General features: G+C 55.6%; 1 protein-coding gene across 2 annotated transcripts; it reads left to right on the forward strand.

Moving 5' to 3' along the window:
- Positions 1-3,968: 3,968 nt before the first annotated feature.
- Positions 3,969-22,661, forward strand: PVALB (parvalbumin). Of its 2 annotated transcripts, XM_032346398.1 has the most exons (5): positions 3,969-4,072; positions 6,315-6,382; positions 8,118-8,250; positions 9,471-9,580; positions 22,443-22,661. In XM_032346398.1, exons 2-5 carry the CDS (start codon positions 6,322-6,324, stop codon positions 22,469-22,471), a joined length of 333 nt encoding a protein of 110 aa, XP_032202289.1. In that variant the 5' UTR covers positions 3,969-4,072; positions 6,315-6,321; the 3' UTR covers positions 22,472-22,661. The 2 variants fall into 2 exon arrangements, with proteins under 2 accessions (XP_032202289.1, XP_032202288.1); XM_032346397.1 differs by lacking the exon at positions 3,969-4,072 and having other exon boundaries at positions 6,210-6,382.
- The last annotated feature ends 4,616 nt before the right edge of the window (positions 22,662-27,277 follow it).

Raw genomic sequence — 27,277 nt, forward strand, 5'->3', positions numbered from 1 at the left:
CACAGGGACCTAACTCTTCCCTCATTTCCCCTGAGCACCACTCAGACGGGCTGGGGTCTTCAAGGGAAGGACACACACGTGGGTGTCCAAGGGCCACAATCTCCGTGGCTCACAGGCTCATCCCTGGCTCACTTTCCAGAACCCAGCCCAATCCAGGAGGGCACTGGAGGTGGGGAAGTGGGGGACACCCCACTTGCAGCACCTCCCACCCTCCCCCGAGTATCTGTCGCCCGACCTCCCCAGCAAAGACCTGCAGCCTGGTCTCGTACACCACCCTGGGAAATCCAGGAGCGGTCAGGTGCTGGCGCTCGGGTTCTCCCCCCTGGTTTCCCTCCACAAAGCCGCTCCAGGGTTCCCTCGTCCAGTGGCAGGACAGGCTCAAGGGCAAGTTCATCCCAGTGAGAACCATCCACCCCAACTATCATTTGTGGATATCGTAGCCTCCAGATCCCTACTTGGACACGATCCATTTGGTATTCTCCATGGCCTCTCTTCAGCATCGCTGCCCAAGGAAAGAACGGAGGCCCAGAGAGGTGGGGCGACTAGCACAAGGTCACACAGTGCCACTGTAGGGAGCCTGTGTGCCCGTACCACCCTTAGGACCCTCTGCCCCTTGACCTCTGTCTCAGCGGCGAAATTGCGCTTAAGTACTTAAGGCCTTAAGTAAGGCCCTCTTAAGAGGCCAGAGGGAAGACAGGGCCACCGGCCCCAGATCTGGCTCTCAGGAATGGGGCCGAGATTCCTTCGAGTTAATACACGTCATACCACAGGGCTGACCTCATACATATCATTAGATCCCGCAGCGTCCACCCAGCCTGCCCGGGCCCTGGATGTGAGGAACTCTGTATCCTGTTCCCAGCCGCAGCAGGTGGAAATAGTGAGAACTAATGCTAGAGCACCAGTGAAGCGAACAGCTGAATGCTCGTCGCCTGGCCCAGAGCAGCTCAGAGACTGCTGACCCACACGCGCTGGCCTGTCCCCCTCCAGCAGCGGGGAGGCCAGAGCAGGCTTCGGGGAGTGCACTGGACCCTGCACGGGGGCTGGGGACAGACAGCTGGGCTCTGGTCTCTGTGTGCTCTGGGACCCTGGGCAAGTGACTTGACATCTGGAAAACTCAGTTTTTCCATCTGTAAAAGGGGATAATGGGACCCGCTTCGGGAACATGCATGTGGCTGTGTCCAGCTGAAGGCCGGGCACAGTATGGGGACCCAGAGGATGGAAGAGGCGGGGTCAACATGGGGGTATGTCGTCCACCTACCCACCCAGCTGCCTCCCGGCTGTTCGCGGTAAGAAACCCAGAAGAAACGGGAAATTCCACTGAGCAGGGCTGTTGCCTTGGAACAGAGGCCCCAGGGATGGGAGTAGCTGCCTGTTAGGGACAGGGAGGGGCTGGGGACCTCAAGTCCTGAAAGGCCAATTTGGGCCCTAGAATGAATCACTGCAGAAGCTTGCTGCATACTACCATCAAACCCGCCAAGGACTTGGGCCATAAAAATCATTTATGATTCCCGGGGCCACGGGACTGCCTCCAAGACTCATTCTCTGAACAGTCCATGGGCTTTGACCACCCAAATCCCTTACCTCTTGGTCCAGGGACAGGCCCCCTCCTCTGATAATTCCAATGGGGTGGACATTCTGCCTCCTCCAGGCTTGAAGGTGCTTTGTGACCCAGGCCGATGCAGCCCTCGCTAAATGACAGTGACGGGTTCAAGTAGGGCATATGACCGAACCAAGCTAACTGCAGCCAAAAAATCTCAGGTCTGGGACTCCTGATCAAGATCTTGGGGCAGCAGACTCCCCTTTCCCCGCAGGACTTGGACCTGCAGGGTAGGGCCATTTTTGGAATCCTCAGGGGGCAGTCAGTCTAAGAAGGTGGCCAGTGCGGTACAGGGTCTAGCTGAGAAAGAGACACCGAGCTGTGTGATCTGGGACAAGTCACTAAACTTCCCAGAAAGGCTACTTCCTTAAACCTCCAAGGATCATAATGAGGGTAAAAGAAAATAACGCGCATTTAGCACTGAGCACACAGTTCTCGGCACATATACCCTCCCAATGCGGTTCACCCCAGGTAGACCTGCTTAACCGCAGGCACATGCAGAAGACACGTGGGTGTAGAGAGGAGGGCCATCCTGGTTCCCAAGGGTTCACTCACGACGAGCTCTGACCTCACCGTGTCTCTCCTGTTAGTCTTATCAGGAAGCCAAGATAGTAGAGAGGACCAGAGCAAGGACCCTGGGGTCAGACAGACCTAAGTCCTAGCCCTGCTCAGTGACCTTAGGCAAGTGACCTAACCTCTCTTAGGCTTGTTCCCTCGTTAGTAACATAGGGAAGGCAAGGCCCAGCTCATAAGGGGGGACAAGGGTGAAAGCGTGAGGCAACGTACACCATGCTTAACACAACTATTTTCCCAGATCCTAGCCAGGGATCTTCCTAAGGGCCAGTCCTTAAGGCTTGGTCTCATTCCCGCCTTGCAGAGCTCAGCCATGGCCGTGACCTCCAGTCCATGACCTCCTTGACAACTACCAAAACTCTGTGTTCAGTCTCCCCTCTCTCCAGAATGTAGATCTCTGGGCATCTCCACCACACTGTCCCTCAGGCATCCCAGATCCAACAGAATGTCCTGGCTGGCCCACCACGCTCTGCACGATTTGTGTCTGTCACCTTGGCCTTGGTTTCTAACCCTTTACATGAGCAGGTTGTAGTAGATCACGATGGAGCCTCTCTCAGCCCTAACATCCTAGGATTCTCAGCTCTGCGTCATCTCCCCCAGACTCACCACCCTCCACGGCAGCACAGCGCCCAGCTTGCAAACTTAGAGTCCAATGCATTCATCACAGCCCCCAAGGCTGCGAAAGTCTCCCTCGAGAGGTTCCCTATCTCTCACGCCTCCCTGCTGCCGTGCCTATCACGCTAGTCCAGACCGCTACATCAGGACATCCTGGGTGGACCCCGCATCCAGGCTCTGGCAGCGGCTTCCCCATCCAGCCCACCCTCTGCTCTTTCCATCCATGGGGTCAGGGATCAATGAGGGACTTAGGGCAGCTTCTCTCCCAAACAGACTCTGCAGAGAGGCTGGGCCACCTCACATCACGCTCAAGATAATGTCAGCGCCCTGGAGATTCTTAAGATTGGGGATGAGGGAAGGAAACTTTCATGGTGTTCATACTAGATACTCAATAAATATATGTTAAATTCATTCATTCATTCATTCACTCACTCATGCTTTTCAAGCATGACCTCCTAGATGGCTGTCTCCAGTGCCAGCCAGATCATGCCTCTTATGCCAATCTTATGAAAACTACAAACCTTTGCTTCACAAGAGCACATTTGCATGTGATTTTTTTACACAAAATTTCAGGGGGTTCCTAGACCCCCAAACCCATCTATAGAGCAAAGCTGGCCCCCAATTGAGCCCATTGAACGGACGGAAAGATGGGAAAGCAAAGACAGGAAGAGGCTGTCCGTATCTCCATACAAGCTCCTGTCCTCCAAGGGCTGGGCCCACACCCAGCTCCAGGCTCGCGGTTTTGAGTCGGAACTCCCACCACACCTGGCGTGTCTGTGCTGTTGCCTCACCCACGTGAGAGTGACCAGGCAAGGCTTTAGGGAGGAGGTGGTGTACACATAAGAAACCAGCCCAGCCCCATGCACAGAAAACAGTTCCTCTTCTATTCATGTGCTCACATGTTCCCTTCCTTTCCTTACAGGATTTGGGAGGCTGGAAACAGTGCTGCCATCTAAAGTAGTCACGGAAGGCTTCGTGGAAGAGGAGAGCCCTGCCTGAGCCTCAATTTTGGGTGCCGGAGGGAGACAGGGGCCAGGGGTTATTAATAGGCCTGGCTTGATGGGCCCAGGGAGGGTGAATGTGATACAGACACCCAGTACCGAGGCTGGGAAGTACCTGACACCGGAAGGGGAGGGGGCCGGGGGCCGGGGGTAGCGCCACCTCCCAAAATAGCCAGAGCAGAAGCCTATATAGGTGGCCATCCCACCTCTAGGCTCACTTCCCTGCAGGACCTCCCACCCGCCCGGGGCTTTCAGTGCAGGTTCCAGCCCTCCTCCCCCACCCAAGGTGAGTGGCAGCTCCTGAGGCTGAAGGTCGGATACAGTGGGCAGGAGGCCAGATGGAAGGGACAGCCACATCGTCCCTGCCCCCAGGTGTGACCCCCTGGCTGGGCCTCAGCTTCCCCACCTTGGAACGAGAGGGGTGGAGCCAGGCGTCTGTGGACTCTGATGATGCCATCACAGGAGACCCATGAGTGGGCACAGGAGGCAGGAGGAAGGGCTGTGGAGGGCTGGCGGGCCGGCCCCAGTAACATCGTCTGGTGCTCTGACTGGGTGGACTCTGGCCCAGAGGGGGTGTCAAGCTGATGGAAGGCTTCTCTAGCAGGGAGAGTTGGAGGAAGGAGGGAGAATGGGCCTGTGTTGAGGTTCCTGCCTTTGCCACGGGGGTCCGTGTTTGGGTACGGTCTGTGGCCCAGATGGGTGGGACTTCACAGGGCTGGGTCTTGGGCAGCGGGGAGGGGCTCCACGGATGAGGGTCACTGAACTCCAAGTTAGGAGACCCAGCTGGGGGTCTCTCTCTGCCAGCTGCCTTGCTGTGTGTCCTTAGGCCACTCACTGATCCTCTCTGGCCTCAGTTTCCCCACCAGTAAAACATAAGGATCCTTCAGCTAGGGAAACAGATTCTCCAGTTAGGTCCCTGGAATGAGCTGAGCCTGGGGGCTGAAATAATTTCACAGAAGCCCAGCACATCCACATGAACAGCTTGGCTGGGGGCTGGGACAGCAGGGGCTGCTGAAGGGTCCACGGAGGGCCATGCAGCAAGAGACAGTGGGTCAGGAGACACAGCCTCTGCTCCTTAGAAGCCAGCCGAAGGGCTGTGGACTGAAGGAGCTGACTCACAGAGAGGGGGCAGCCCGAGTGGTGTCGTCCTAAGGTTTCCAGGGAGGGCAGCCGTCCAGGGCTGAGCTGAGGGAGACGGTGTTGACAGCAAGTGTGCCGGAACTCGAGCAGCTGGGCAGTTCTCCCCAGCTGCCCACCAAGGGGCACCAGACTCAGCCCCGGCCCACCTGCCTACACCTTCCGTTGGAGGCTCAAGATCCCACCCCAAGGGACCACCAACACCATCAACACAAGGGAGGGACGCAGACAACCAGAAAAGGAGAGGGTCATAACCCAAGGTCACGCAGGGACTTAGCACAGCTGTAGATCTAGAACCCAGGCATCCTGACTCCCCGTCCAGTGCTCTGCAAACTGTAGAGGCTGCTGGTTGCAGCCTGAATCCTGGGGAGACTGTGAGAAAGAATGCAACTGGTCTCTGGCTGCCTAAGGTTGGAAGTGTCACATTTCCCAGAGAAGAAGTTCAAGCCATGAAGCCTGCTGAGCTTGTCTAAAAAGTGTGTTCTGAAGGTTCCAGCCTCTCCCCAGACATGGGTCTTCTGGTCGCCTAGTGGGGAGAGGGTGCAGAAAGAGTTCAAGGAGCCTCTCCCACCCTCCCCTCTCCCAAAAGCTTCCTGGAGGGCAGAAGTCTGGACCTACATTACAGTCGGTGGCCCGGGAGACCAAGGGAAGCAAGTAGCGGAGATCCGAGAACAGTTCTCTGGAAAGTCAGACTAGGGGGGAAAAAAAAAAGGTTTTAGTGCATCTCTGGCCAGATGTGGGATGGGGCATCTGGAAAGGGCTCGAAGGGCAGCAGCCTAAGCCTCTCCGGCTGCCTCCTCCCAGTGGCCTTGGGGTTCAGTTTCCAGACCTCAGCGCTCAGATTTTGCAGCATAAATTTGCATCCAGGACAGACAAGAGCGGAGGCTGAGGTAGAAGGGAAGACAGAACGGAAGTAGGACCCAGGGGCCCACCAGGCTGTTGGCCTGGCCCCTGGCGGTCGGGTATTCTCCCCCAAGCGGCGGGACATACTCCGAGGTGCACGGACCCGAGAAGCTGCGCCGCCCCAGGCGGGCGCCTCCTGCGTGCCCTTGACAGCAGGAGAGCCCTCCAGCCCAGGCTGGTGACGCGGGCGCCCCATCAATTCCAGAGGTCGCCCACTCCCCGGGCGCCGGGGCCGTGGCCCCCAGGGATCCCGAGGACCCCCGGCGGGGCGGGGCGGGAGCGGCAGCGGGTCGACGCGTCCGCCGGTCCCCGGCAGCGCTGCGAGACTGAGCCGCTCTGGCTGCGCGCCCAGCCCCGCGCCCCCTGGCTCTGCGCCAGGCCGGCGGGCGTGCGCCCGGCGCGCAGCACTGCAGCGCTGGTCATATGAGCAGAAATGATGAGAAAAGCACTTTTTAATCTTTTCGCACTTGCTCTGCGCGCTCAAACAGTTGCAGGATGTCGATGACAGACTTGCTCAGCGCTGAGGACATCAAGAAGGCAGTGGGGGCCTTTACCGGTGAGCAGCGCGCTCCCCTCCCCAGCCCTCTCCCCTGATCCACCACCCTGGCCCTGCACTCCCCAGGTCGCGGGGCTAAAAAATCCTCCGGAGCGCTCCTCTGCCCAAGCATCCTGCGGGGAGCTGGCTGGACGGAGCAGGGGGTTCCTCGGCATTTCCCAACTCCTCTCGGGCGGGACTTGGCGCAGGGAGCCGGTGGGGAGGCCGGGTGGTGCTCTGCCGGACAACGGAAACTTGCTGGTGCCAAAGACAGGGGTGCCTTGCTGCGAGGACTCGGGGTCCGGACAAAGGGCAAACACCGGGGTCCAAAGCGGACCTTCCAGGTCCTTGTGGGCGCTTGATACTTCCCCTTTAAGGCACTTGGAGGGGCGCGGGTGCGCACATCTTCTCTCCAAGCAGCCCCTTTCGGCGGAGACCCCCGTTCAGAACGGGACTCTACTTGGCTGGCGGTGGTTGACTCCTTTGCAGTCCAAGCCCCTCTCTGGGGCCCAGGGCATTCCCCCCACACACACACCCGCCCCCACCACCACCACCACCAGCACCAAGGACCCGCAAGCGATGGAGGCAAGCGATCCAGCGTTCCAGCGATCGAATGGGGTGACCTTCCCGCAGCTGGCATTGTGTCCGCCCAACCCTGCCGGGGGCATCCTCAGCGCTTGCAACTTCCAGCCTCCATAGGTTGCCCAGGTTGGGGGGGGGGGCAGTCTAACCTCTCTGAGCTGCCTTGGACTTGAGTACTTAGCTGCTTACCTGCTTCTTCCCTCTGCTCTCCTAGCTGGGGAAACTGAGGCTGGGAGGAGACCAGAAACTTGCCCAAGGTCACCTAGAACAGAAGGGGGATTAGAACTAAGGTCACCTCCAGGTCTTGGTCCCCCTCCTTAGTGGCAGAGGTGGACAGGGGACCTGTCCTTCCCTCAGCTCAAGGCTGAGGGGAAAACACGACTCTCAACAGGACCCCTCCCTCCCTGCCACACCGATTGTACCCTTTCCCGGTGTTCCTGAAAGGGAGCTTAGCACACAGAAAATTGGAGAGGAGGCGTCCCAGTTTCTTTTTGCTTGGCATCCCCTCCTCAGGGTATGCAGAAGTTCTGGAAGACTATCCTTCCAGGGCAGCTGGGATAACCTACCCAAGACTCCTTGACCAACCTTGTTCCCTCTGAAAAGAAACTTAACTGGGAGTTCCTGGGGAGCCTTCCAACATGCCCCCAGCTCCCACCAGAATTGATATCTGTGGCAAAGCCAGGGTCTCTGGGTCCTCCCCCTCCTCTTCCCCCTGTATGACCTTGAGAGAAACTTGTCTTCCCTGTGTTGGTCGAATTTCTGGCAATACAATCTGTGGCCGAGAAAAAAGGTCAGCCCCCCCCCCATACACACACCATGTTCACACCACCTCCAAATCCCCAGCCCATCCCCATTCAGCCAACACCCAAAAGCCTTCATGGAAGCCAGGAAGCTGCTCTGCCTCCAAAGGCTATCCTGCTCCCAGTGAAAGGCACAGCAGAGTGGTCTACCTTTGTACCTCTAGCTCCGTGACCTTGGGCCAAGCACTATCCATCCATCCGCGCTGGTCCGGGCTCCTTCAGCCCTCCCAGACAGGAGCATCCCTCCATCCCCTAGCACTGGCCCAGTTTGCTCAAATCAACAACTACTGCTCTACCCCCTGTCCTCCTGCCCTTCCCTACCACCCCGCCTTTGTCCTCATTTTAACCAGACCCTCTCCACCCTGCCCCCACAGCTGTCGACTCCTTCGACCACAAAAAGTTCTTCCAAATGGTCGGCCTGAAGAAGAAGAGCCCGGATGATGTAAAGAAGGTGTTCCACATCCTGGATAAAGACAAGAGCGGCTTCATTGAGGAGGATGAGCTGGGGTAAACTGAGGCCTGCAGGGACTGCCCAGCCTGAGAGGGTGTGGGGGTTGGGACTCTGGCTCCTGAGGGCCCATCAGATCTGCCCCTTCTCTCTGCACATTTGGCAGAAAATATCTGTGCTTCACCACTGTTGTTTCCGGAAGAATGAAATCGGCAGCAGAAAGTGCAACTAACTAGGTTAAATTATAGCCACTTAATATTGCTAATGGAATGAGGCTACTTAATAATTAAACACACAGGAAGAGGCAGGTTTTCTGGATGCCTAATGCCATGTGCAAGACAGGGAGCGCTAGCTGGAGTATTTATTTCATTGATTTTTCATTTGCCTCAAAGGCACCCTCCACCACCCTGCAGACCGCACACCCCCGCCCCCACTTCTGTACCAGCGCAGCTAAAGCAGTGTCTGGACAAGTGCGGGATGCAGAACCAACTCTGAGATTCAGAAGTCCTGAAAACAAAGCGGAGGAGGGGAAGATTATGAGTAGGAAAATGCACCTGGCTCATGTCTCCCCACCCAGCTGTGCCTTACATCACTCTCTGGCCAAGATGGACTTGAATTTCGTCCTAAAGAGAAGGGGGAGGGTGTGGAGAGAGATCTTTCCGTAGGAACCTCCCTACCCATCAATCTCACCCCCAAATCATTTTGCAAGGATACCCTTTGTCTAGAACCTTCTCCTTCTACCTACTCACACACACACATATACACACTGACTTCTACTTGTCCTCCAGGTGTCACCTTCTCCAGGAAGCCTCCCTGGTTTTCCCCCTCATCCCAGGTGGGATGGATGCATCCTCTGAGCACCCTTCTCTATCCCCATCAGTGTATCCATCACCCTGTGTGGTCTCTCTCTGAGCACTCCACCTCCTCCTCATTTTTTCGGGTGGCTTCCTTCTCTGTGGCCCCCCATTTCCAGCATGGCCCCGGCACAGAGAAGACACTTTTGCATTTGTGGGGTTGGCTGAAAAAAAAAAACAAATGCAGGTGCCCTGCCTGGAGTGAGGTCGGCCTTTCGCCGAGGACGGCCTGTCCTTCCCTGCACGCCCACCCGTTAAAGCACAGCCACAGCCCAGGCAGCCTGGCGCAGCACAGCTGCTGCACGCCTGCTGCCGGCTGCCTCTCCCAGTTGCCCGCTGCCGCTGCGCAGGTGCCCGCCCACCATCCGGACACTGTTCCTGCAAGGTGACCTCCACATGACTCCCTCCCCGGATTTTCTCCCCAGATTCATCCTGAAGGGCTTCTCCCCAGATGCCAGAGACCTGTCTGCGAAAGAAACCAAGACACTGATGGCCGCTGGAGACAAAGATGGAGACGGCAAGATTGGGGTCGATGGTAAGTAGCCGTGACCTGGGGCCAGAGCACATCGTGGATCTCAGGATGTTCGGATGCTAAGAGTTTGGCGCTATCTCTGTCACATGAGAGGGACAGGAGGGGTCTCCCACTCCCCAGGATTAGAAGGAAAAAGCAATGCATTAGGCCGAGAGCTCTAGCCGGGTACACACGCAAAATACCTGGTACTTTTTTTTTTTTTTTTTCTGAATTTGAACAACCCAAAAGGAACAGATTTTTTTCCCCTCCCTACTATGTAAGGAATCAAGGAGAATTTGGGATTTTCCTTGAACTTTGCCTGCACTTTTACCTGGATTCTGGTACCGGCTCTGCCCAACTGGCTGTTTGACCTTGGGCCATCCCTGTCCTTCTCTGGGCCTCAGTCTCCCAACCGTAACCTGAGGAGATGAGGCCAACTGATCCCCAAGGACCCTATCTTTCTCAAATTCCAGCGATGGAAATTCCTTACCTTCTATCATCCTCAGCATCTTGTCCTGGTATCCTGTAACTTCGGGTTTCAAAAACCTGTTTGGGCTTCACCCAAATATACCCTTCCCGCCTTGTAGGAAAGCCAGGAAAAACAGCCAGCTGGCAATCACCTGGGAATCAGGGAAAGGAGTATTGAACCCTGCCTTGCTTTGGGGGCTTTGCTTTCAGAACAGAGGAGGGCCTGGCGGTCCACCATCCCGCATCCTTCTCCGTTCAGAACGAATATTCACAGAATTCACAGAACACACCCCAGCAGCGTTATCTTTCTTAGCATCCCAACAGCCTTGAGAATGATCTCGATTTTACAGGTGGGGAAACTGAGGCAGGGGTGCTTAGCCTGTTCAAAGAGCTAGGACAGAAGTGAGTGATCTGGGATTTGGAATAACCCTTTCCAGCAAGTTGTGTCACATCTTGTAATCATCCTTCCTGTCAACCTAAGAGAAAACTGTGTATGGGCGCTTGGCCTCATGGGCTCAAATCCCTACCACTTTCTGGCTGTGTGACTTTGGGCAACTCCAGTAACTATTCTGGGCTTCAGCTGTCTCATCTCTGAACTGAGGACAATGATAGTCCTTCTCCCGTGGGACATGTGAGCATTAGATGTGTTAATGTGTAAAGGGTTTAGAATAGTGTCTGGCAGGAATCAGTGCTATATATGTGTTTGTTACCTAAATTTTTAAAAATAGGGACTAGGTTGTCTTCATCTTTTTCTATTCAGTATAGAGCCCACATCTCCCCCAAAGCAGGCACTTAATAAACATCTGTTGCCCGAGTGTAAAGACCAGCCCTCCAGGCTCTGCTTCCTCTCTGCACTTCCCCAGCTATGAACTTGGCCCCAGCCTCTCTCTACACCCAGTTCCAGTGCCCTGCAAGTGAGGTGCACAGTTTAATCCCAAGATTTGGTTGGGCTCATCGTGAAAATTAAGTGGCTATCGACACAAAATTGCTCTGGAAAAGTTGAAAGGATTCTGAATGTGGGTGTACGTGATTAAAGTATTATGCCCGAGACCAAAATGGAGAAACTTGGGCAAGGACGGGAGAACTCCCCTGGCATTCCAGTGCCAGCTGTCTCTCCTGCGGCTGCGAAGGAGGGAGGTGATTTTAAAGGAGTCGGAGCAGAAAGTGCTGGAGAGAAATAGGTGGCTGGTCTTGGCGGGTCTGGTGAGTGGCGAGCGGCACACCTCCCCATGCCCCTTCCTGAGACAGCTCCACCTGGGAATGGAGTTCTCACCGGGACCCCAACCCAAACCTCCAGACCTGCTTCCCCTTTTTATTGGCAGCTAGTAGGTCGGAGCTGGGCAGGAAGCAGTAGGTGGGGTCTTCATGGATGGCTGCTGCTACCAACCTACATGATAAAGAAAAACCAGGCCATACCCTAGGCTGCTTCCCTCCCCCGCCCCCCTGCCCACCTCCAGTCTTAAAGAGCTAACTCAACTCTTCCAACAGATCCAACAGACGTTTCCTGAGTAGCAAGCCAGTGCCAGGCTGTCAGGGAGGGAAAGATGAATTCAACCCTATTCCCAGAGGCCCTGTTTCCTGGCTGGGTGCCCCAGAGCAGAGGCTCAGCAGCCCTGAGCCCCAGTTGCTCATCGATGAGCTGGGCATGACGACAGATGGCTCTCGGGCATCTGTGAGGTTCCATGACCCGAAGCATGTTAAGCGCAGCCAGCGTCCAGCACATTGCAAGTTCTCGGCCAGCAGCGGCTACGATGCTATTTGTATCCTAGCGGCAAGGTGCTTACAGTTCCATGTATATGTGCACAAAGGAACGCCAACACCTACGGGGTGCGGAGGAGCCTCCTGGAGAGGGCAAGACGGCGGTGTGGAGGCATATGGGAGGCTGAGGACAGGAAGCTGCTGGCCGGAGGAGGGGGGCCGGGGGTGTTCCTGGGAGAGCTCAGGGCGAGGTGTTGGTTTAAGCAAAGGCACAAGGCTGGGAAGCTTAGGGATGTCTAGAAACGGACAAGAAGGTTGTTTGGCTGGAGGTGGAAAAAGAGAGAGACTTGTTAGCAGTGTGGTGACGCGTGCCGAACCCTGCCCCATCGTCGCCTAGGACGGAGGTCGGAGGGGCTGATGCAGAAGGAGCAGCGTCAGCGCCCCAGACACACTGGATGCAAACCCAGGGGTGTCTGCCAGCGCTTTCCAGCTCAGGATGACCTGATGGGCGGTCTGGGGATCAGAGCAGATGAAAAAGGATGGGGTAGGAGAAGAAACGGGTTGGGGGGGCGTGGATCCCCAGAATCAGCAGAGCCCCACGTGGTACAATTTTGAGAATGGAAGATTCAGATACCTCCCCTCCTCACCTCCACCCCAAACATGGTACTTTTCCTGGAGGGTGCCGGGAAGGATGGGGTGACGATGCCTGGTAGGCAGTGAGATGGGAGGCAGAGGACTTCGCAGTCCGCTGGGAAGTTCTGTTTCAGCCACGATGCTTTCCTGCCTGTTTCCTGTAAAGGCAAAGGGTTCCGAGCCCTGCCCAGCACCAGGAGGATGCTTTCAACTCCTGGTGGGACCCGAGGCAAGTCACGGAACCCCATCGGCCTTCAGATGGGGTGTGCCTGATCTTTACAATCAGGAGCCAGTCACTGGGGTCCCTGCCAGGTCTGGGATTCCAACAGATGCCCAGCAAATAAACCTCTAGGCAGAGGACCAGCTGAGCCCTGGGCCACCTCGCATAATGAGAGCAGGAACATCTAACTCACGGAGCACTTACTGTGTGTCGGGCACCGTGCTCAGCATTCTATCCCCCCGAATCTTCCCAGCTGTCTCTGAAATGGATACTATTACTATCCTCCTTTTATAGATGAGGACACTGAGGCTCGGAGAGTCTAGGGCTTTGCCTAAAGCTCATGTCTCAGAAGAGACAAGGTCAGGATCGGAGCTCACGTGTGCTGGATCGAAGCACGTGCCCTGTGCGTGCTCTGGTCATTCATGGAGTTCAGCGAGCACCTACCCTAAGATGATTTTATGTACTGACTTATTGCCTGCTTCTCTCTCCCCCGCTGTGATGCCAGGTCCACAAAAGCAGGAATTTTGGCTTGTTCCGTTCTGACCCCACCACCTAGAATAGGGCCTGGCACACAGAAGGGGCACAAGGAACATTTGCTGAATGAACGAATGAATGAATGAATGAATGAATACATGGCCAGCTCTGGGGCTGCTGTGCTGAGGAAGAGTGGTGTGTAGGGAGAGGTCTACAGGCAACGGCTGGAGACCCGTGTGGGCTGGGGGCTTGCATGCAGCAGGTGCTGGGGGATTCTAGAAGCAGGACCACCTTCATCTCCCACCGTTTGCCCTCTCAAGGTGAGTGATGCTTACCAGGTCCTTGAGAACCGCAGACTGAAGGGAGGGGATAGAGAGACAGAGCTCTAATAATAACCCTTTGCATTCCCGTCTCTGGGGCAACTACTTCTAGGAAGCTCAGACTTTTATAGATGTGGTTGATTGATTCTCGAAGTCCACCCTTGAGAGGCTGGTGCAGAGCTGGTAACGGAGAGTTTTAAGGCAGGAAAGGAGAAAGAAGCTGGACAGAGGTAGAAGTTGCCCCAAAACCCAGCCACAATCGCAAAACCCAGGCACAAATAACAGGCGAGCCGGCTAAGGCAAGGGCTCCTTTTCAAGTGTTTGCCCTTCACTTTGGTGGGTCTCACACTGGAGCCAATGTCAGAGTCCCTGGAGGCTTTTCACAACACACATGGCTGTGCCGGAACCCGAGTTTCTGATTCCTTACGTCTGGAGTGGGACCCAAGTGTTCACGCTTCCACCAAATTCCTGGTTGGGGCTGGTGCCCCGGGGACCATACTCTGGTCCTAGAATAATAATCCTAGAAGATGGGTGCCATCACACTTCCCCTTCTACAATGAGGACGCCAAGGCACTGAGGGGTTCAGTGTGCAGGCCCACTCAGTCGCAGAGCCAAGAAGGAGGCTCAGAGGTCCAGCCAGGACCCCTGGTCCCCCGCCTTTCATACAGATGTGTCCCCCGCCCGGGCTCTCCATTCGCAGTGCCTGCCCGTGTGGAACGTGCAGGCTGGCAGGACCAGCGGCTGCCGCCCGTGCGGCATGTCCTGTGCGCCAGGCACTGCGCCCCAGCCTTAGCTCATGGAGCTGGTGCAGCTGCACGACAGCTCCCAGCTGCCGCGAGATACACCCTCACTCCACCGACCCGCAACCCGAGACTCGGAAGTGGGGCGACTTGCCAGTCAGCCAGTCACACGGCCAATCAGCATCCGGGCTCTCCAGACCCGACACTCTGACTCCGGGTGGCCCACTGCTCCCCGCAGTGCTGCGGACGTGATCTGGACTCCCCGGACACACGGACAAGAGCTGCACACCGTGTTCACACACACACACACAAACACACACACACACACATACACATGGACAAGATCTGCACACCCCACATACACACAGACACACTCTCTTTCTCTCTCACGCTTTCTCTCATATACACACTCATGCACTCTCGCACAGTCTCTCTCATACACACACACTCCCTCACGCACTCTCTGAGATACTCACACACACACACACACATACTCTCTCTCCCTCTCTCTCTATCACACACACACAGACACACACATATACACACACAGGATCCTTGTTACTCCTTCCCCGAAACCTGATTCTGGTGATGGGTCCTGTTTCCAAGCCTTCCAGCCTATTCCAGCCCAAGAGCCTGTGGTTTACTTTTTGCTTCTGATGCTGAAAACTTTCATCATCATATGGCTGGACCACCGTGACCTCCTCCACTCACATGCCTCAGGCCATTTGCTTTTTCTGCTTCCTTCTGGCAAAATCTGTTCTCTTTTTTCCTTAAGCAGCCCACTTAATGTGTCCAGCAGGCAAGGAGTAAGGGAGTAAGCCTTTGGGCCAAAACACCTGAAGTCAGGCCGAAAATCCAACCCACAGAATGCGGTGGTGTAGACAGCCAAGCCCTTTTCTCTCCCTAGGCAACCACCTCCTCATTCCAAAGTGGGAACAAAAATGCCCACCTCACAGGGCTGTTTCTTGCATGAAGTGAGTGTTCTGGAAATTATTCCTTTCCTCCTATTTTACATGCGTGCTTTCTCTCAGAAGCCGCCTCAAAACCCCTGTGGAACACCAGTCCTCGAAGGACAGGAAATGGGGTCTAAGATAGAAGACAGTGACAGGGACCGCAGGAGAGGTCATCCAGCCCTCCAGCCCCGGTGGGATTTGGTTTCTGGGGAAGGCAGGAGGAGCCTATCAGAGCCAGCCGCGGTCCTGGTGGCAGAGCCCTAAGGTGTACGGCATTTTGTCCCATCTCCCTGCGTCTTCACACCGGCCCCACGAGGTCGGGGTGGGGACAGAGTCTGTGATTCCCCAACTGAGAGCTGTGGCAACTGAGGCCCGGTGGGAGCTGTGCCGGGGTCACACAGAAATCCTTGGCGGAACGGAACCTGTGTCTCCTGACTCCGCCACTCCCTCCGCCAGCTTCGTGGAGACATTCAGGTTATAAATGGTTCCCGGGCTTAGCGAGATGCTGGCTTGAATTCGCGAGTGGACGGACGCTCCCTCCCTCCGGCCTGTGTGCAGCTAGATATGACGGAGCGGAGGGAGAGGAAGCAGCGCTCTTAGAGACCTGCCTTCCTGGGAGGAGGAGCCATGGGGAGGGAGGAGAGAGACACCCCCTCTCCATCGATCCCTCTCCTGCTTCCGTGGGTCAGGGCGGGAGTCAGAACCCCCCCTCGGGGAGAGAGAGAGGGACGCACCCTAGGTGAGCCCTCCCGAGTTAGAATTTCCTGGCTGAGTGACTCGCGGCCTCAGTTTCCCGGTTGGTAACGTGGGGACAAGAGAGCCAGCACAGATGGAACAGGATGACGCCGAGGGCAGGGCCTGGCACAGAGGGAGCCCCCAGGACTGTTTACGCCGCTCCGCGTGGCCGTCTGGCTTGACCCCAGATGACCTGCCTCCCGTTCCCCCGGGTGGGAAAGTGATCCCTGTTTGCAGTACCAATTTATAAGGAGCCCGGCCCAGGAGCTATTTTAGAGGCGAGGTGATAAACCGGGGGCCGGTGCCTCCGTCCTGGTCATCACGACAGAGGGGAGGGAAGACGGTTCCAAGCACTGACTCAATGTCTGTCTCAGGTTCACTTGGGGCCGTCAGCATGTGCTGGTCTCACCTGTCAAGGGCTTCTAAATTTGTCCAATCCCCTCGGTGCTGGGACTGGGGCAGACCTAGTTAGGCTAATTTCAGCTTCCTTTGGGAAGGGGAGGACTGAGTCCTCGCATCTCCCCGACACTCTCTGCCCCACCCCAGGGGCCCAGGACTCTGGGCCCCGACAGAGGAACACGGGCCCTCGCATCTCCACGGGGAGCCTTGATTTAGATGCGCTCCCGCTGTGTGCCGGGCCCCCCTGAGCCCGGTGCTTCCCACCTGGTTACCTTATCTGGTCCTCTCCAGAGCCCTATCCCCATTTTACAGACTCGGAAGCTGAGGGTCAGAGGCTGAGTTTCCATGGATGGGCAAGCAGAAGGTGGGGGCCTAACTCAGTGGGTTGGACGGTGCCAGAAACTTGGGGCAGGTCAGCTGCCTGCTCTTCAGGCACCCCCCCCCCCCGACCTCTGCTGCTCACGTCCTTGTCTCCGGGATTTCTGTGCCACTTTGAAGCTCCAGGCTGTGCCGGTTGGAGGGGAGCTCCAAGGGAGAGGGAACTAAAACTTACAGACCAGGCATCTTTCTGCCTTTGCTCGTTTGGCCTTCCCAACTGCTGGGCAAGCAGACGTTATCATGCCCCTTCACAAACGGGAGTGGAGTGGTGAGTGGAGGTCATCCAGCCAGGAAGAGAAGGAACAAGAATCAGACCGAGCTCCAGGTGCCAGGTGGGGACAGGAAATGGTGGCGGGGGTTGGGGGGGGGCAGGGGCGGTAAAAGCTCCCGTGCAGAATAGTAAATGTCATGGTGCCAGTTGCCAGGCCTTCGTTCACTCTGTGCCGGGCAGCAGACAGGCATTTCCTAGGCTTGGTTTCACATAAGTTTAGCTGTAGAAAGCTTTTTTTTTTTTTAAGATTTTATTTATTTATTCAGCAGAGAGATAGAGCCAGAGTACAAGCAGGGGAAACAGCAGAGGGAGAAGGAGAAGCAGACTCTCCACCGAGCAGGGAGTCTGATGTGGGGCTCAATCCCAGGACTCTGGCTGGGATCATGACCCAAGCCGAAGGCGGATGCTTAATGGACTGAGCCACCCAGGCACCCCAAGTAGAAGCATCACAACAGCTACCAAATGCTGGGTGCTGGCTACGTGTGAGGCCTGGGGCAAAAGCTTTAGTGTGGGTTCCTTCGAATGAGTCAGAGAGCTCCACTTTACAGGCGGGGAAACGGAGGCACAGTATGGTGAAGTAGCTCTAGTCCAAGGTCATGGAAGCAAAAGTGGGAGTTGGGAGCTGACTCCCAGAGCCCTTGCTCCAAGCCCTGTGGGAGAGCTGGCAAGGCATCTTCTAGACCTGACCTTGCACAGAGGAGAGCAAGACGTGAGCAGGAGGCAGAACCAAGGTCTGCACCCCGTCCCTGTTCCGCAACCCAGCATCCTACCACCAATCAGGTGACCTAGACTTTGCAGGACTTTGTATGTCTGCTCATTTGTTTTTCTTTAAGGAGAAACCTAACATTTTAGAGGAGACTCCCCCTCCCCAGAAGAGGGCTGTTTGTTAATTGGCTGATTGCTAAGAGCTCTGCCCTGAGGCACCTACGAAAGGTCCAGAAGAGGTGACCGCTGCCCTCAATTTGTCTACAAAATGCCCTGCTCCAGCTTCTGGGAGGATAAAATTAGAATGCAGTGTTCCTGCAAAAAGCCAGAGCACGTGGCCTTTGTGACGTCCTGCCCACTTCAGAGTAGATCCCAGGGTGGGCAGAGGGGTCTGTCTTCAGAGGCTTTTGAAAACCCACGGGTCCAAGATACCTCCCACTCAGGCTCCAAAAGGCCTGACCTTCTGCCCCTGGAACGTCCCTTGGTTGGCATTCCTTGGTCCCCTTCGCGCTGATCGCACCAAATGCCATCATCTAGCGTGAAGGTGGTGAAATGGCTCTTTGCCGACGAGCAGCCCCAGGACCGTGATCTCCAGGGGGAGGCTTAGGGAGGTCAGTGCAGGTCAGGAAACTGTAAGGACCAACTTTCCCTCCCGACAATCTCTCCGTGAGCTGGCACAGGCAGACAGACTCATATCTCCTTTATCCCGGCGCAGAGCGAACTCTGTGCCCAAGGACAGGCTACATCGGCCCTGGCCAGTTTTCCAGATTCAGTGGCAGGTTGAGAGTTCCTGCCGCACCCAGCCTGGGACCCCAGCCCAATCAGGAACGGCCTCTCCACACTCAAGCAGGGGGTGCACCCGGGACCACCGACCAAATCGTTCCTCTGTCCCTTATTTTCTGCATGACCCTGAATCTTCACGTCTCCAAGCCTTCTGTTTCTCCATCTGCAACATGGGAATCACCGCCCAACGTGAGAATTCTATGAGGCTAGTCGGCATTTGTTGAACCCCATGGAGGATTCATTCATGAGCCGTTTGTCCATCTGTCTGTCCGTCCATCGATTTATTAGCACCAGGTTCTACTCTGTTGCTAGGACAGTGGTGGACAAGTTGGGGTTCCCTGCCCTCCTGGGGTTTACATTCTAGTAAAGGGGAGACCAACAAAAGGAAGCCAGTCCATAAATAAGCTCATTTCAGAGAGTGCGAAGTATCATGAAGGGGTAAGGTGACAGAGTCGCGGAGGGTGGGGATATTTGAGCTGGTTCATGAGTCACTCTACACCTAGGTCAAAGTAGGTCGGGAAGCTCCGGGGTAAAGAAGGGAGCCTTAAAGCAGAAGCTTGACTCATGTCTGCTCTGTGATCTTGGGCAAGCTACTTCGCTCTCGGACCTCGGTTTCCCCATCTGTAAAATGCAGACGAAAGCATTTCTCCTCTCATGGAGGAGTCATGAGAATTTAACGAGATGTGTGTGTGTGTGTGTGTGTGTGTGTGTGTGTGTGTGTATAATGTGTAAAACGCTTCCCATTTGGCATTCAATAAATAAGAATTCCTAAATTGTATACAGATGGACAATATTGATGAGAGACCTCTCCGAAGAACAGCCTGACTCACCGAGGGACTGTAGGGTGACAGGAGCTCCCAGCTGAGGAACCGGACACTGTGTCCCTGGCCCCTGGGAGGGATTTTTGGAGTATTCGGTGTTTGGGCTCCATCCCTGCCCCTCGCTGTTACCACTCCGCCTGCGGCCCCGTGGGTGTTCGGCACCAGCTAGAGGACTTTCTCTCTCTGCCACCTTGAGTCAATACCTAGGTCCCCACATCCAGGTCACTTGCCTTTCCTGCCCTCAGGGACAGCCTGGGAACAGGAGAGGGTGGTGTCCACTTTCCAGCTCACACCCCAGGAAGAGAAGGAGCCTGGGGGCGTGTCCCTCTGCCTGGCAGGGAACCCACCCATTAATCCCGCGGTGGGAGCCTGTGTTTGGTTTGGTTGATGTTAGTTTTTTCGCTTTTTTATTTGGAAACGACGTTCGCTTTACAGAAGAGCCACAACGACAGCACGGTGGCTTCCGTATACCCCACACGCAGCGTCCCCCAGGGCTACCACTGCACGTGACCGCGGCACAGGAGGCATACAATGAGGTTGCATGGGATCAGGGGTGGGGGGCACATATGTGCTTCATTCAAAATCTGGGGAGGGCATTGCTCCCCTTAAGGAGCCCCCGTCCTTCTGGTGACCTTTCTGAGGCCACTTCATATTCCGTTTTCACGGGTCTCTCCCAAGGAATTGCTACCGCCCCCCACCTCCGCTGCCCTGACAGACACCCAGACCCACACCCAGAGAGGCACATTTCCAGGCAGGGCCTGGATCCCTAACTTTCAATGCTTTCTAGATGCCGTGGGGACTTGCCTGGGGACCCACACTCTCCGGCAGGCTGGGGACACAGCTTCTCCGAGAGCATCGTAGTAGAGGGCGGCAAACTCCTCCTTGTCCTCTCTGGTCTCCTGGAGAGAAAAACAACAGGGCAAGCATTCCCTGTGCCCCTTTTACTCCAAAGAAAGGCCTCAGAAGCCCCCACTGCCTAGTGGTAGCCCCTGTGACTGTCACAGCAAGGAACCCACCATTAGGAGGAGCTCACTGGGGGGGTTGTGGGGGGGAGCCAAGGACCTCCTGTGCACCAGCCCCTTGCTTCTGACTATCTCCCAATTCAAGAAGCAGCGCTGACTTTTCTTCCTTTTATAGATGATGACAGTGAGGCTCAGAGAGGCCAGGAGATTTGTCTGAGGTCACACAGCCCATAAGTGGTGGAGCCAGACTGAGGGCCCCAGGCCTGTTTGGAGCGCCAGCCCTATCACGCAGGGCACCAGCCCAGCATGGCTACTGGGTTCTTCCTAAACCTGTCCCCTTGTTTCCTGCCTTTGAGCCTGTCCCATGAAAAGCCACTGCCTGTGATCCCTTGCCCACAGTCTGCTTTCTCCTGTGGGCTCCTGCTCCCTCTCACAGGACTCTATCCGAAGCCACCTTCCCTCTGACGTTTTGGTGACACCTTAAGTAGAGGTGCACCTCTTCTCCCCGTGACAGTGAAGTCTCTGGGCCTTCCGTCCATTCACAAACACGCACGGTCCCTCAGTGTCGCGCTTGGAGGCAGGTGGTGGGATGGAGCAGGAAAGAAGGGGAGTGGGCTCTCTTCAGAGACAGGATTATGTCCCAGTGGGAGAGGCAGATAACAAATGAATAAGCAAGAACACACTCAAAAGGATTTCAAGAGTGGTAAGTGCTATATGACTAGAATAAAAACTGATGACAGCAAAAAGGATCCCAGTAGGGGAGGGTCACTGCTGTCACCAGAGAGGTCAGAAAAGGCCCCAGGGGAGCGACATCGGAGCTGGGACCTGGTGAGTGAGAAGAAGGTAGCCGTGGGAAGTCTGAGAACACACCAGGCGGAGAGAACAGCAGGTGCAAAGATCCTGAGGTGGGAATGGGCTGGGCACACCGGAGATTCAGCCAGAAGGCCAGCAGCATGGAGCCTGTCCTGCCGAGGACTGTTTCTTCCCTGATTAGGTCAGAAGCTCTTTCAAGGAAGAGATCATCTTTGGCTCCCCTGTGTCTCCCCTTACCTGGTCGGGGCCATCCCTTTGTTCATGTAGACGGAGTGGGATTCAGTAGAGGGACATGGGATCTCCCCCTAGTGCTGTCACCAATCTCTGACATCAATTCATATCCAATGAAGTGAGGCAGGGAGACGCTCCCGGGGCGGGAGGGGCAAACCCTGTAGAGAAACCCTGACCCCAGAGCTTGAGTCCCAGCTGAGCCCCTTAGGACCCCAGAGGCTCTGAAAAGTCACTTCTCCTCTCTGGGCCTCAGTGTCCCCTTCTGTAAAATGGGACTAGCTCCCAGTTTCCTGAAGGATGGGCAGGACTCCGTGAGCCGCTGTGTGAGACAGGGCCTAGCTCATTCTGAGCACCTGCACTCCCCCACCTGTCTGACCTGCGTGGAGATGTCACTTGCTCTGGTCTCCTCCAGAGTCTAGCTCGGCCCCCTGAGGAGGAAGAACGCACAGCAGTCCTTGAACCAAGCTGCTCACCAGAATCCCCTCTGAACAGCTAAAAGAACTCCTCCCTGACCCGGAGCCTCCTACGTCACAAATCCTAGGGCGAGGGCCTGGCCATCTGTGTCTTCTTGGGATTCTGCTGGTGATCCTGGTAGGCAGCTGGGGCAGAACTAGACAAGGAGCTAAGGAAGAGCTCCAGGTCCCAAGAGGCTCCAACAGACCTGGGTCTAAGCCCTGGTTCTGCTCGTCACTAGCTGTGTGGCCCCATAAAGATGGCTGGACTCTGAGCCTCAGCTTCCTCATCTGTAGAATGGGAATGAAGACCACATGCGTATCGCAAGATCATTGTCAGAGTCAGACAAGCTCTTAAATATCAAGTGCTTAGAATAGCTCCTGGCGTGGGGTAAACCGTCAGATGCCTGCCGCTGTTCTCACTGTAGTTACTATTAGGAATTTGCGGGTGGCGGGAAATGATGAGCAAGAGAGGTGGCAGGCACGCTAAGAGAACACTTCTCCGGATGGGCACCGAGTGGGATACGGAAGTGGTAGATGACATCACTACACTGCACAGCTAACATGAATATAACTGTGTGTATTCACTACCTCGGAATCAAAATGTCTAAAAAGCAAAACACAAGAGACGGTAGGCTCACCACTTCCCGTTCGTTCCTTTGTCCGTTCGTTCATTCATTCCTCCCCACACTCACTGATTCCACTACGCTGGGTCTGCAGCAGGTGGGAGAACCAACAGGAGGCCCCGTGCGGGGCCCAGCGGCCAGGCCGCGGCGAGTCCTCCTACGCTGCCCTCCTCTGACTCACCTCTCTGTCCTCTTCTTTTGCAGAATTCTCCTCTTTGGTGGCCGAAAGCTAAGAGGCTGTGACTGCTCCTGGTCTTCCACCCCTCTGCCCCAAACACCCAATGTCAGCCCCTCTTGCTGCCCTCCTGCATTTCTGTTCAGTGTGTTTATGTTATTTTTTACTCCTCCCATCCCCTGTGGCCCTCAAATGACATCATTCTTCTGAAAAATGCTGGTGAAACAATAAAGGCTGAACCAATCGGATTCTGCTGCTCGGGAGGCCCCGGGTCTGGTGGGGCGTGGAGCTTGCCTTGGCTTCCCACGCCTATGCAGGGGTGGTGCAGGATTTAGACTGAAAAGATAGGACGGGAGGGAAGTTTCCTGAGCCCTCCTCTGCCTGGAGTCCTGAGAGTGGTACCTTGCATGGGTACCCATTAATCCTTGAAACACCCATAAGGTAGGTGATGAAACTCCCATTTTACAGATGCAGAAATTAAGTCTTAGCGAGGAAAGTGATGTATGTAAACCCATACAGCCAGAACTTATGGATGGATGGAGGGAGGGAGGAATGGACAGCCTTGAAGACTCTTTGTTACAAATGACAGAAGCCCAACCCAGAGTAACTTAAGCGAAAAAGGAAAAAGAAAAAAAACACACACACAAAGATTTGGTTATGCCTGAATAGTCCAGGTGTAGGCCTTCAGGAATGGTTGGATCAAGGGACTCAAGTGAGATCCCTTCTTCCCATGTCTCTGAGGACTGGATTCCTTTGTGCTAGATTCATTGTCAGACAGGTGCTCCCTCATGACGGCAAGATTCCTCCAGCAGCTCAAAGCCAGTAAAAAGAAGAACTTCTCTCCTCCAATCTCTCGATCAAGAAGACCCCAAATTTAGTTCCATCAATACCACTAGCTAATATTTATTGTGCACTTCCTTTGTGCTGAACCCTTTCCATGATTCCATCTGGACAACAACCCTATAAGTGAGGGCTATCACTGTCTCCTTTGTACAGATGAAGAAACATGGGCCCAGGGAAGCTCTATGTTTGCCCCAAATTGCTGTCTAAGTAGTGGATCCAGGGTCCCCAACCCTCGCAGCCACCTCCAGAGCCTGCGTCCCTCCCTGAACCAGTCACTGTGACCCAAAGGCTGGGGGCCCTGATTGGCACGTCCCAGATGGAGCCCATCTGTGAAGACAGGTGGGGTCGGGCCCACGGAAGGCACAGGGCCTGAAACTTGGAGAGAGGTGTCCCAGCCGAAATCAGGAGTGGGGACGGCCACATTCCTGCAGGATGCCTTCTGCTTTTTCCCATGACAGCCTCGGGAAGGGAACTGGTGTGTTCTCCTCTCTCATGTCACGTTTCCAGACCCCATACCCAGCTGTGTCACCGGACCCTGCCCCTGGGCCCTGCCCTGTCGTCTTGGGCGGGGCTAGCAGGGAAGGCCCTCACTGAGGGCAAGGCCAGGGCAGGGGGGGCCCCCCTCTGGGCTCAGGCTGAGGGGCGGGGATGGACAGGCCACCACCTACCGGGCAGAGTCAGCTGACTCAGGCTTAGGAGGGGAGTCGGGACCAGAGCTAGGAAGTGGGCCAAAGCAGCCAGGTCCGAAGGGCCACTCCTCCAGGGGCCCAACCAGGTGTGCTCCAAGGGGGCAGGTAGGCCCAACATGGGAGCTGAGGGCGGGGGAAGATGAAGAGGGGCCGTGTGCCGGGCCGGGCCGTGTGTCATGCAGGAGTCAGGGCCAGGCTGGTGATCTGCGGCGACTCCCCGGAAGCCAGAGCAGGGCCGTGCGAGAAGGACAGGCAGGTCAGGAGCAGTGCTGCCCACTGCGGCCCACTGGCCTGAGGCGGCTTTCGGTGCTTCTCACCCCACACGCGAGTGACAGCCCGCACATCACAATTCGGACTCAGGGCAGCACGTGGCCCAGCAGCCAAGCAAGTCTGAAAGCGGGTCTGTTCGACCTCTAAGGGGACACAGGACATTGGCTCGAGGGCCCTCCATTCGGAAAGGATTTTTTGTTTGGGAATGTGGGCAGGACCAGGAGGAAATGGCTTCTCTGAGTGGAGGGCACATTTTGGGGGGCGGGGGTAGGGAGTACAGTGGCGCCCGTGTTGGGGGGGTGGTGATGACAAGTGACACCACACCGGCCAGCAGTCACCAAGCCTCCTCTTGCCTCCTATTACACAGCTCATGATTTCGTCCAGCCCCTCACCTTTGCCGCCACTGCCTGAAGCCCAGCCTGGTCACAGGGTCGGGGAGGGGGTCCCTCCACCAAGCCCTGCCCCCAGGGTCTCACATTCGTGAAAAGCCTCCAGTTCAAACCTGGGGCCTCTCTCCAAATGAGGCCATACGCCCTGTCACTGTTTATAACTCGGGCTGGGACCCTTACCACCTGGAACTCAGCTGGCCCTAAGCCAGCTCTCAGAGCTGTTGGCGGCGGCTCCCCTGTCCCCTGGCCTGCCGCAGTGGCTTCCTAGCCCATGCCCTGGCCTCTGCTCCCTTCCCCAATCCATGACCATTCTTTCTGAAACAGATCAAATCATATTGTTCTGCCTGAAACTGCCCTGTGACTGCCCCATTCACAGACTAGGACCCCGAATCCAAGCCCAGCCTTCCCTGCCCAAGTACAGCTCCCCCCTCCCAGCCCTTCCCCATCTCTGGCTTCTCCCTCAGTCCTCCACTGCTCCCTACCAAGCTGCTCCCTCAGCCTGGACCGTTCTGCCCTTCCCGCCACTCTCCCTGCCCCAGTCTTATTCCTGTCGGGAACCCCCCTCCTCTGGGTGGACACGCCAGCCGGGGCTGGAGGATCTGAACTCCTGCTGCAGGTGAAAACAGGTGCGGTACCTAATTCACACCCACGTCTCCCAGAGATCGTAAGATGCCCAGGGCCATGTCCATGGGGTTCCTGGCTGGATTCTAGGGCCCAAGACACAAAAAGGTGCCATGATGCCGATGTGGCCACAGTGGCCAATGACCAGCTGAAGACCACAAGCGCAGAGCAGAACAGGGACCTGACCCCAGCCTCCTGCTTCCCCACCCTGCCTCAGTGTCTCCCCCATAAAGACCTTCCTCCCCAGCAAGGAGAGGGGCACAGAGGACATATGTCCTCCTAGCCCAGCACCCGCCAGCCTCCAGCCAGAGTCACACGGACGCCTGGTCACCACCCTCTTTGTTTGCCCATAGGCTCAAAGTAACTCCACCTCCGTTCCTTCCTGTTATACTCACACCTTATCTGCATCTCACTTCTGTCCTGGAGAGGCTGGGGACCTGGAAGGAGGGAGCTTGGGACTGGGAGAAGGAGCCTGACTGGCCTTTGATAAGAGCTGGGAGCAGCCAGCATGCGGGCAGAGGGCTGAATGATGGATTGAATGTCCTAGAGCTCGGAGAACACGCAGATAAGGGAGAAGAGAGAGTGGAAGGGTCAGAGGTGGGGAGGCAGGGTGGGAAAAGTCGGGGCCTCAGACTATCTCCTCTTCCAGCCATGGACTTGGCTGGACCGAGCCGCCTTCCAAATCTGCCTCTTCCTCCTCTGAACACCTACTATGTGCCAGACGTTTTGTAAATACCACCTCTTAATTGCCACCAGAACCCTCCAAGGAAGGGAGCAATTTCTATTTTACAGGTGAAAAAAAGAGAACTTGCCCAAATTACAAAACTAATAAAACCGGAAACAACAAACATTGACGCATACAGTCAACGAGTAATTTTTGCGTGCCTGACTTGTAGCCAACCCAGCTGAGCGTTTTAGAAGCATCACCTCATGGGATCATCACAGTAACTGCTGGACCTCTTTCCAGAGTTTGGCCTCCTCTGGCTCTGCCTGCCCGAGTGAAGACCCCCCCCACCTCCATCCAGTGTCTGTGCCGCCACTCCACAGGGACAATTAGCCTGGAAAGATTTGAGTCCAGTTTACGGAAGAATCAGGAGGCTGTTTGCGAGGGGCTCAGCATGTGGGACAGAAGTCCAGTGCCCTCTGACTCTGTACCCTCCTCCTTCAGTCCAGCCAGAGAAAGGCCTGGGCAGCCAGTCTGGACTCTAAACCATGTCCAAAGCACTCTCACCTGACTTACCTCTGTTTCTGCTCTTCCTGTACAGCCCCCGGGAAGTGGTAGAAGAAGTAGCCACATTTGGAGTTTTATGGCCAGATCTGAGGTTCCTAAGGGGCAAAGGCAGTCTCCCCAGGGGTGGTGGCACTCAAGCCAGTTACCCTCATCATGGCCATTATGCAGATGAGAACATGGAGCCTAAGCAGCTTAGCCGAAACTCCAGATCGCATTTGCTGGACCCCGCTCTTTGCCTGGTGGGGGACAGAGCCAGGATTCAAAGTATGAGGAGCCTGGATTCAGAGTCCACATTCTCCTCCTACTCCCCCTACCTCCTCAGGCTGAAGAAGTCTCTCCTACTCAGGGAGGGTAGCCTATTCATTCTGTTCAGGCCTTCAACTGATTGGATGAGGCCCACCCTCAGTAGGCAAGGCAATCTGTTTTACTCAGTCTATTGATTTAAATGTACTGTCATCGCAGAAACACCCAGAATAATGCTTGACCCAATATCTGGGCACCAAATATCTGGGCCAGTGAAGTTGACACATAAAATTAACCATCACAAAAACTCCAGTTTAAAAACCAACAAATGACTTGAAAGACATTTCTCCAAAGAATATATACCAATGTGCAAAAGAACGGGCAAGACACTCAACATCATTGGTTATTAAGGAGATAGAAATTCAAAACACACTGAGAAACTACTTCATACCCCCTAGGATGGCTTTAATCAAGAAAATGAAAATAATATTACTGGCAGGGATGTGGAGACGTTAATACTCTCATCTATTGATTGTGAGAGCATAAAATGGTATAGTCATTACGGAAAACAGCATGGC

Source organism: Mustela erminea, chromosome 6 (genome assembly GCF_009829155.1).
Source record: "Mustela erminea isolate mMusErm1 chromosome 6, mMusErm1.Pri, whole genome shotgun sequence".
In the NCBI taxonomy this organism is placed as follows: domain Eukaryota; kingdom Metazoa; phylum Chordata; class Mammalia; order Carnivora; family Mustelidae; genus Mustela; species Mustela erminea.